The 11,284-nt window shown below is 38.1% G+C and overlaps 1 protein-coding gene across 1 annotated transcript; it reads left to right on the top strand.

Annotated features, from left to right (window-relative positions):
* The first annotated feature begins 5,194 nt into the window (after positions 1-5,194).
* LOC105048138 (uncharacterized) lies at positions 5,195-6,512 on the top strand. The gene has a single exon (XM_010927352.4). It carries the CDS (start codon positions 5,411-5,413, stop codon positions 6,326-6,328), a length of 918 nt encoding a protein of 305 aa, XP_010925654.1. The 5' UTR covers positions 5,195-5,410; the 3' UTR covers positions 6,329-6,512.
* Positions 6,513-11,284: the final 4,772 nt, after the last annotated feature.

Raw genomic sequence — 11,284 nt, 5'->3', positions numbered from 1 at the left:
TCCGCCTGCTCCACGTGAAAGGGCGATGGAAGTTTCCTCGTCCACGCTTACCGACCGACTCGACAAACCGTTCGGTCCAGATCGGCCTGACAACCCTTGCCGCATCTAATTTTATGTGCCTATCATCATCGTCATCACCGTCATCACCATCATTCTCCTCTCTGACCCACATAAACAATCGTGGATCCTAGGAGAAAAGTATCGACTTAAATCTGGACCATTCGATCAATGGCAACAAGCGAATGACTCGCATGCTTCTTAAGGTTGTCTCCCTTGCTTGGCTACCAACGCATGCTGAAGAAACTCTGCAATACTTAAATGAGTTCAAATTTCAACTCTGTTGCATCTTTTATTTTCTTGTTTTCTATTTTATTTAAGAAGTATAAGCATAACTACGATGGCCGTTCTATAAGCTTTATTTAAGAGTAGCATGCTAACCTCATTCAATACGTAGGCAGCCTTATTATTATAGTATACAATATATTCAGGAAAAGAGATGTCATGAGATTTTCAAGGTATAAGCATGTGCAAGGAAAGCACATGCTAATTAACTTCATGCAACACGTAGGCAGCTTTATTTTTTATAGTATATATACGTACAGTATATGCACGAAAAGAGATGTCATAAGATTTTCAAAGTATGAACATGTGCGAGGAAGAGAGTTTTGGCTGTTAATTTCTTCTACACCAGGATGCAATTCTAGAAAGTTTCTAAAGAGTGAGATCTCAGCCGTCATTTCAAATACCAAGATGCTTAGGATGTATCTTATTTATGTTCTTAGTTTGTATATTTTGTTGACCTCTTTATCTTATTTTCTTTGGCCCAGGCTCGTGTTTCACCAAAAAAAAAAAAAAATCGAAACAGAAGAAAAACAAAACCAAGATGGACGCATCCATATCCTGTCTATCTTTTCAAACATAATCCCTTTGTTGAACAGATAAAAACTGGAATACTAAAATATTGATTAATATAGCAAAAATTAAATAAACCATGATTGTGTGACAATGTGTTGGATGATTGTAAGTAGAAATTTTACTTAAAATTGAAATAAAAAATAAATACCGAGAGATATCCTGTTGAAACATTAACCTTGTACCTCGAGGCATACTGCTTTATGTAATTAGAGCAGGGATGTCCTACATAATTTGTACAAATGAGTGCTCCATGGCGACGTAAAGCAAATAGATATCTAGATGAAGACCTTGATGTTTTGAAAGCTAAAAAGTAAAGATCAGATTGGCTTGTTAACTGGGGTCCTCATGCGCGTTCATATGATAGAAACTGAACGTACATGTCCCCATCTAGCATGAGACACAGCTCCTACAATTCTTTATCAACAGAAGTCTGAAGCATCAACTACACTGTATGTCTTAGAATTATTGAGCTTAAGTCATGGATCATTGTGGTGACATGTACCCACAATGCACGCGATTTGGCTCGTCCAGTGTCTCTCATGAATTAGCATCTCATATCATGTCTCCTAGCTGTGTGCCCACCATGTGCACAAAGTTGGTGTTTCACTAGTAATTTACCAATACAAGGACTCAGACAAGTGTTAACCACGTACATCATGGCTATCACCTCTAGCTCTTGTCGTTATCATCACATTACATAATGCGTTGAGTTGGTGAAACAGTTTTAAAGAACTATACAATTGTTATATTGATTTAAATAATCCATTTTTCACCTTGCATGCATAGTTTTCGTGATCAAATCATTTTCATCCTTGAATTATATTATGTAAGATTATAGTTTTATCCTGAGACTCGGCCCCGAGTGTTAGCTTATTCAGAGTTTTCCTCGGGACAGATTGGCAACTCTCTTTTCATATTAAGCTTTTGAAAGTTATGAAACATCAAGCAAACAAAGCCATACCCTCATGGTATGACTTCTGATCATACTTTCTCAGCAAGCAAACAAAGAAAACCCGAACTTCTATTCTATTTATCCTTTATCCGTTGAGAGTCAAACTTCTAGTAGAACTTAAAGATATTTCCACCCAACTGGAAAACAGACGCTCAGTTCACTTTATATATGTACCTTGCTTTACTATTATAACCTACCCCTAATGTCCAAATCCATCACACTCAAGTTTCCAACGTTTGGGAAATGGATTCCTGATTGTAAGACGATTAAATTTTTTTTTTTTTTTTTTCTTGCAGGATGCTGTAGGAATGTCAAACAATTATATATCCTGCAGGAACAGTGGGCCCGAGTTGTCAAAGTAGATAGGTAGATACTGGATGCAATGCTCAGCGAACTTAGGTGACCCTAAGCCAAGTGGTGTTTGGCAACATCAATATATGCAATCATTTTGTGTATATTTTGACAGTTTGATATTATTATTAAAGTTCTGATCTCCAGTGGCATTACTGCTACCAGGATCGACATTCCTTAGGTTCCAATTAAAGAGTATTCTCTGTTAACAAAATCATATATGATATTAGGTAGATATCAAACAGATTGGTCTTCTCTGTCGACATGCTAAGTTTATTGTCAAAAATATAATTGTTAATCAGAGATCGTATGATTGCATTGCAGGCATATCCTCAAGTGAGACATCACATGAAATGTGCCGCAGACTTGCAGATAACCTCTCATTAAAAAGGAAATGAAGCTAAGAAATAACTGGAGCAAGATATAAAGAGAGTGATGGAGAAAAACAAAAAAATAATGTTCGAAGATTGCAGACATGAAATTTTATTTGTAATGACAAGTTGAATTATGTTAGAAGAGGGTCATCGGTTACACGTACAAAACCAAAAGAAAAGCTATATATAAGGCCAGAGTCTATGCTGTACATTGTCATCTAGTGGTTACGGCACCCTGTTTTGATGAGGACAGGAGTGTGAAAGGCAATATACAGTTAGGGGCAAATGGAGTGGTGAAAACCTTCCATGCATAAAACAAGAAGCAGAGTTGCACAAGGTGAAATCAGGCATGGAAAATATCTTTAAAAAAAAAAAATCTGAATATTATTAATAGATTAACTCGAGAAACAATCAGTGCAGTATGTTAGCAGGTACAACCCAAAAATGTCATTATGTGCACTGCCTATTGCCGATGATGAAGGCCTTGCAACTAATTCATTAGAGCTGAAGTTAACAAGTCTGCCTCCCAAACAGAACTCTTTTAATTTTTTTTTTTTGAAAAGAGAGAACTTTATATGGAACTTCAACATTACTTGACAATTTGTGGTTCTGCAATCAATGTCTATCCTGCTGTTATATCAAAACACAGATATGTGATGCATTCATTCATCTCCACATCTCCACCCACTATAACTACTAGTATATTAAATAAACATCTCTTGGCATTGCTCAATTCTTACTCGTAGAAAAGAAAAACAAGAGAAGTGCACTGCCTCATCAGCAAGTGTACAAATTAATTATACAGATAATAAAAAAATTTAATCAAATTAAAGATCATAGCATGCCTTATGTTTTATCTCATGTTTTGTGCATCTCAAGGGTGTCGAGTGGGAACGAACACATGGAGAAACCTAGTGGGGCTCCTAAAATTTTTAATGCTGTAATAGTTAGCTAAGCAGTGGCTGTCCACAATGGATTGGTTATTTTACATTGAATCCATACCTTTTTAAGAAGCACATATGGTCCACACCTTATTTGGTTCTAGACATGCTACCAAATGAAAAAGATCATATGTTCTGTTTTTTGGCAGGCTTTGGTATGATAAGACGCTTAAAGTTCTTAGTTTCTTTTTATGTACCTACTTTGAGCGTTTGGCAAGCTTCAAAAGTGAATCTCCTCCTCTTCCTCTTATATAAAATTGTTCCCATCTAGTTAAGCTTTACTTGATGGTTCTAACATATCAAGATCAAAGATTTCTATTCACTTTCTTTCTAGTAATTACAGGTGTCTATGAAAAGTGTGGTAAGAGCTAGGATAGTGATATGTTTGAGACTAAGAGAACGATGATATCATTAGATTTGTTTTTGTATTTTTTGAAAGCAACGAATTACACAGTGATTACTGTAAGCAACAATGCAATGAGGGCGCCAGCTAGTTGAACTACCATCTATTGGTGTAGAGGGCATAATACTTAGTTTGTAATCTGTTTCTATAGAAATAACAGTCATTTTTTATATTATCACCATAATTCACAAGGAATTAAGTAGTTTTCGGGTAAGTATTTCCAAGAATAGCTTAGGTTATAGCATATTATGTAGTTGGCCATAATAATGACTATAGTTATAATAATTAGTTGGCTAACTGTTATACCTCATTTTCTGAGAAGAGAGTCCTTCAAAAGGATGAAAAGTCAGCTATTACAGCTATTCAATGGGCATTTATAGGCAAGGCAAAAGGTTGGTTGTGTGGGGAATAACAGAGTTATGTGGCGTTATTATTCAAATGTTTTAGCTATGTTTTTAGGAAAGATCAACTACACTTCTACTCATAAGATAATGCATTCATTATTTTATGTTAATTTACTATCTTTAAAATGCATACAAAGGTTTTAAATCTCATCAATCACAAATTTTGCTCTCACCTATTTTTCTCTCTCCCTTCCTTTCAAATCTTTCCGTACCCCCATGACAAAAAAAAAAAAAAGGATCTGGACATAAAAGTAACATAATCCTATATTTTGATTTCAAATAAAATTTTAATTTAATCCAATGTCAATTTGCAACTTCAATTCTTTTTAGTTATAATCTCTATTTTAGCAAACCAATCTTTAATTAAATCCAAATAAATTTCATTTCATAGTTTCCATCTAACCTTGACCAAGACTATTAGCATAATTATAGTTTGCCATCTTCCAGAAAATCACATTAATCTTACCACCTTCTAGAAATGTAGAAATAAGTGAGGATCATACTTATCCAGACCATCGCATGCGAGATGTCATCTTATCCATTCAAGAAAGATATCTCGTACAGAGGAAATCAGTTGTCATGCATGAAGGGATTTAAAAAGATTAAGAAGAGGTTCCAATGGAACCTTTTATCCAACCATCGTTTTTAATCAATAAAATGCTTTGAAATAAGGTAGCACCATCCCCATATTCTGCTGGAGGGAGACCCCCTTGGCCTGGATACTGGGAAGGGGAACGCGCCCAACCGCCCGACTTTCTAGAATGATACATAACACGTGCCACGGCAGCTTCTTTTACACGTGTGACTTCACCAACGATAAAATAGGAAACGTCAAACGATGGGCTTGGCGATCACCTCTACGCCCCCCACCCCACCCCCACTTCCCCTCCGTGTCACGCGCCCCACCTGTCATGTTCTCCCTTCCCTTTATCAACGCAGTCACGGCCTCCTCACCTCTGCAAGCCCCTTCTCTCTTCCCAATTCGCATCGCAATTCTAACGCCGACCCTAAATTCCAGACGAGAATAAGCGAGGAATACGAGGCGGAAGTGAGAATAAGAAGGCATAGGGATGGAAGAGGATGGAGGAAGCCCGATCCTTATGGTTTCCCCCAGCTTCCGAGAGGCGGTGGCGGAGGACGGTGGCGATCGCCTCGCCGCCGCCGTCGAGTCCCCACAGAAGATATCCGCCGCCCCGGAGCATCACTACGAAGTGGAGGATGACGATGACGACACGAGCGAGGACTTCGAATTCGCCTTCGTAATCAAAGATCCGGATTCCGGCACGGCGATCACCGCCGACGAGATTTTCTCCAACGGACAAATTCGCCCCGTGTACCCGGTCTTCAACCGGGATTTGCTCCTTGCCGGCGGCGGCGGCGGCGGTGGCAGCGGTGAGTCTGTGGAAGTGAAGACGGTGCGGCTGCCGTTGAGGACGCTGTTGATCGAGGAGAGGAACGCGTCGTCCGGGTTGGCGTCGTCGTCGTCGTCGTCCGAGATGGAGGAGCTGGATGAAATCCCGCCGGGGACGTACTGCGTGTGGACGCCGGGTTCGGTGCCACCGTCGCCGGCGCGGTGCAAGAAGAGCAGCTCCACCGGGTCATCGCTCCGGTGGCGGATACGGGACCTCGTCAGGCGGAGCCGCAGCGACGGAAAGGAGAAGTTCGTATTCCTAGCGGCGGAGGAGAAAAACCCTGGCCGGAGCTCCGAGAAGAAGAAGAAGGGCAAGGCGGAGGAGGCGGCGGTGGCGGCGGCGGCGGCGGAGGACGAGGAGCGGGAGATGAAGGGGAAGGAGAGGAGAGGGGGGAAGAAGGAGGTTAAGGCGACCAAGGTGGATATGGTCACCGCTCACCGGATCTACTACGGGAGTAGGAGCGGGGGAGGGCAAACGGCGAAGGGCGGGCGGCGTTCGTTCCTGCCGTACAAGCCGGCACTCGTCGGTTTCTTCGCCAATGTGAACGGGCTTAGCCGGACCCACCATCCCTACTGATCTTTTTCTTTTTCTTTTTTTGTTTTTAGGAGGTATTATCTTGTTCGTTTTTTTTATTATTTTTATTTTGTAAGAAACTTCGTATGTAGCTTTTTACCTGTAAATTTGTGTGGTTTTGGTGGTGGGAGAAAGATTGTTGATACGTATCTATTTTTATAAACCGATGAGTTATCTATTTCTATTATCAGATCGGTGTGAATGCGCAATACCGAAAGATTCGGGACCTTCAGGTGGTGCTTTTAGGAAACCTCGATTCATACTCATCCATTTTTGTTAACAGAGTCGTTTTTATTAGCAGATCGGTGTGAACGTGTGACGTGGAAAAGTTTTGGGACCTTTGGCTGTGTGCTTTCATGGAACTTAAATTAGGAGCATATTTGGTTACAGGGCGCTCTGGAGCATGAATGGAAATATATGACTCTAGGAGCATATTTGGTTACAGGACGCTCTGGAGTATAAATGAAAATGTATGTCTCTGATTTTAATTATTTGATTAACTATATTTTGATTTTAAAAAAATAAAAATATTTAGATTTTTTAAAATTTATTTTTTTATTTTTTATAATATTTAAATTTTATTTTAATTGAATTAAATATATTCTATGATTTAGTTATTTCAATTTCTATTCCAAATCAACCTTATTTTTATTGTAAACCAAACATGTCTTAAAAGATTTCCATTATAATTTGATGAATCTAGATTCTTAAACTTGTTTTGTAATGAATATTGGGTTTGTGTGTTGGAAATTGACTTAACAATGTTATGGCGATCACTTTTGGATGAGAAAAAGTTCAATAGTTCGTTGAGTTGGAAAGGAACGTCGGAGGAGCCTGTGGTCCCTACTTAGGAGGTATGATGTTTCTTCGATTTTGAAGGAGCTCATTTTACAATGGTTGTGATGGTGTTTCAAGTAAAATATTTTGTATGAGAGAGTCGATGGAAGATGTTTTCTTAAAATTTTTATTATTCATAATTTTGCCTCTCTAAATTCTGATTCAAAGAATATTTGACTTAGAAAAGAGGATCATTTTCTATATAAGTCAGAGTCTCTTTTAATTTATAATTAATTTGGGAATAATAATGCTCTCTCTCCTAAACCACAATAGACCTATTCTAATTTTATATAAACCATCATAAATAAAATAGATAATAAAATTTTTTATGAATTACCTTTCTCATGCATGGTGCATCGACTCCTTGGACACCGCTCAAAGGATATGCTATTGCTCTTGTTTTAAAGGTCATTCCTCTATATTGTATATCTTGTAATCAAGGTTTTGGTGGTTTAAGTTTCGATAATCAAATTCCAAAACCTTAGGGTCGAAGTTTACTTTATTGGGACATCATTGAAGTGCAAATTTTGCTTGTAGAAAAATAATTTAAGATACAAAAATATGTATGTCACATCGAAAGATGGTAGAAAGAAATTATTAATTAGAGCAATTTTATTATGTGTAACATTATACCATCCAATAACAAGTCAATATACCATTCAAGAAAGTAAACTTTTTCCTATTCGAAGTAGCAAAAATTGTGAATTGACCAATCATAGTTAACAAGAGAATTTTTTTCCATTCAAAATTTTTAATCAAGCTTGGATAACGATATATTTTTTTTCAATAATAAATGATGTACTAGTCTGTTATTGGATGGTATAAAGTATATATGGTAGAACTATTTTAACCAATAATTTTTTGAGGGAAGAGAGAGAAGAGAACAGCTTGTATTTGTTTAAGTGGATGGTGGTTGGTGTGCTGAGTTGCTAAGATTTATTTAAATAATCAAACTATTAAGAAAAATAAAGTCATGGGAGCCGATATTTAAAATATTGATTTTGTTATCTAGTTGCTTTCTTTTGGTGTAATATCGACATGTAGAATCAAATTTTAAACACAACTTGACATTTCATGGATGAATCCAGATTTCACTTAAAGACATTTTCTTTCCCGATAGTCTACTTATCGGTTCTTTTTCTTATTATCCTCCTCTCTACTTTTCCATCTTCTTTTTTTTGATTTATGAGTGGGTCAGGCCCATCAATCCTACATTTATTATCCTCCTCTTTATTTTTCCATCTTCTTTTCTTTGATTTATGAGTGGGTCAGGCCCATCAATCCTACATGTACAACATACTTCTTTTGAAGTTAGATATAATATGATTGCATTTATAAATTCTTGAGCAAAATTATACCCAAACATATGTTGATTCATAAACATGTTAATTTTTTATCCACAACTAACTTGCTACAATATTTACACATGCAGGTAAATCACCAACGCTGATCCCAAACCAAACACTTTTATGTTCACCGATCGGATTGTAGTCCAAGTGGAAAGGGACTTTATTTCCATGCGATAGACCTGGTTCGAAACACGTGCATATCGATTAAATGAGGGAGCGGATGTTTTATATCCTGATCGATCACATGAAAATACTATCTGATCCACTTGGTGGTCTAATTAGCATCGAGATGACATACTCACACGAGAAAGAGAAATTTTTTCGATCCGAATTGACCACTTTGAGTGTCCTGTGATGGCGTCTTGTGACTCGAATGAGTCGGTCATAGAACGAAAATCATTCGAACCGAACATTCCTCGATAGAAAGGGATGGTTGTATTCAGAGAAAATTGCTACGTGGATCGCCCCCCCCCCCATCCCCCTTGTAATAACAAAATAAAAAAAAAAATACTTTCATGTTTTTTTTAATAATTTTTAAGAATAATGAGGAGTTCTAATCCCACAAACACCCCATCGAAGGTGGGTGCCGCTGTCCAAAAAGTAGAAGCATTAAATGTTTCACATTTACATGAGCACACGTCTAACACGTTGATAATTATTTTTTACAGGGCACATATTATCACAGATTGCTGCTTTCCAGCAGCACTTGTGTCTTCACTGAGCATGAGTGGGATCTCGAGCATAACTAGCATTAGTGAAACAAGCGATGTTGATACACCGACTACTTCCGTGCTGCCTCTAGGAAAGTGGCTCAGGACGATGCAGCAATATATGAGAAGACACTCGGTCCAAGTGGACCACCATTGCGTTCCTGTAGACAATTCAGTGACCTATTTGCGCCACATAAAAGACATTAGGGCCCAACATTACTATCAGCACGAACACAGTTCTGTCGACACTTCTTTTTTCTTTTTGGCTCTTTCCCTCTTCTTCTTCTTTCCCGCTGTCTAGAGTGGTCTAAAAGCATGGTTTTGCTATGGCATCCCTTTTCATTGCACAAAAAAGAATTATTTCATAACTTTTCCCTTGAAGTGATTACGGATGGCCTTATGGGCCATCTGAAAGCATCTTAAGGCTTTGCCGAACATTCGGACGTTGCAAAGATGGTCGTAGACAGCTACCTCGGACCTAACACGAACGCTAGGCTCTTGTTGACATTTTCACTTTTTCCGGTAAGTAGGTGGGCATCGGACACTAGAAAACCTCTTTCAGGTTAGCGAGAATTTTGCTTTTATCTTTCTGTACCCTCTTGACGACAGCTTGCCTTGGTGAGATAATAACCATTCATATGAGGTGGGCTGGTATTAGAGACACATCTTTTCCCCAGATTCTAAGATCAGGTGCTATATATATATATATATTGATTTGATGAGATTGCATTCGAATCAAAAGTCTTTACATTAGGAACTTACGTATCCTTTGTTTTTTTAATCTTTTTGAAGAGAGAGAGACCCGTATTGAATTATATATATAGCATGAATTCTTGAGACCTGAACACGAACCTTTCATTATTAAATAAAAGGATGTGACAACAACGACAAACCCTAGTTCATAAGGTCAGAAGAACCGTGATCACTATGGTAAAGCCTGAAAGAAAAATAGTTAGGAGCCGTAACACTTTTAAAAATATAAATTATTAGGCAAATAATATGGATAACGTATTGAAAAATGAAATGCATGTTATTTGATATATAAATAATGCTTCTTTGAATACCAGACACGGTGGTAACGTAATTGTCATGGCTTCTTTTTTGCCAAGAAAAAGCACATTTCCTTACCTACCCCACCGCCACCGCCCCCCGAACGATAGGAAAGTTCATTATTCTTGGCCATTTGATTTTTTTTTTTTTCCTTTCTTTCTTTCGACCTCAAAGGATTTGATGCGTATCTGTTTACGCCATTAAGAGGTTTCGGTGGGGAAAGTGGAGCCAATAAACGCACGAATGACTTAAGCTTATGTTTCTTGATGCCCACGCGTGCGCTGCCATATCTTATCATCTTTCACCACTGAATTATTATTCCTAGGTTTTGGTCTACTATGAAATTATATGACGGTCTCGCCGTAAGCCATTACGTGGTGTCTCGGATTGGTAGCAGACCTCCCACGATCCAAGTTGTTAGAACTTTCCACAATGGACACCTGGCAGATTTTTTTTTTTCCTTCCTGAGTCGGAGGCCCATAAAAATTTGCCTTGTACTTGGACTTTTTTCTTTTTTCTTTTTTTTTTTGGTAAAGCTGTACTTTGACTTTTGGAACTCCACCTATAGAAGTAGACTTCAGAGGTTCTACAACTCGGACAGTTGTCCTTGTCCAGAGGTTGAAGGATTGGAAAAGAACTTGTTATCTAGCATTGTTCAATCCATATGAATAAAAAATGAATCCATCAATTCAAAACATTTGTTGAATCATAAAGAATGACGCGAATAACTCTGTTCTCTTATTAGCATGGGATAATCCATTTTTTGGCTCGTTATTGGCAATCTTAAAATTTGACACACCTTTGATCTCTATTTTCCAGTAAATTTTGTATGTTCATCCTAAAACATCTAAAGATTCAGTCTAGGAGATGCTGGTGCAACACCCATACACGCCATGTATCACCAATCCATGGCTTACGCTTATCACCGATGACTTGAAACGCATGCTATTTAGACCTCCCCCTAACGAAATTTTTTAGAACCTGGGATCCTAATCATCCAATCCCCTCTCCAC

Source organism: Elaeis guineensis, chromosome 2 (assembly GCF_000442705.2).
Source record: "Elaeis guineensis isolate ETL-2024a chromosome 2, EG11, whole genome shotgun sequence".
In the NCBI taxonomy this organism is placed as follows: Eukaryota; Viridiplantae; Streptophyta; class Magnoliopsida; order Arecales; family Arecaceae; genus Elaeis; species Elaeis guineensis.
This window is presented reverse-complemented; position numbering and strand designations above follow the sequence as displayed.

Excerpts from the sequence above, each read along its gene's own strand:
- LOC105048138 (XM_010927352.4), top strand. The coding sequence starts at position 5,411 with ATGGAAGAGGATGGAGGAAGCCCGATCCTTATGGTTTCCCCCAGCTTC.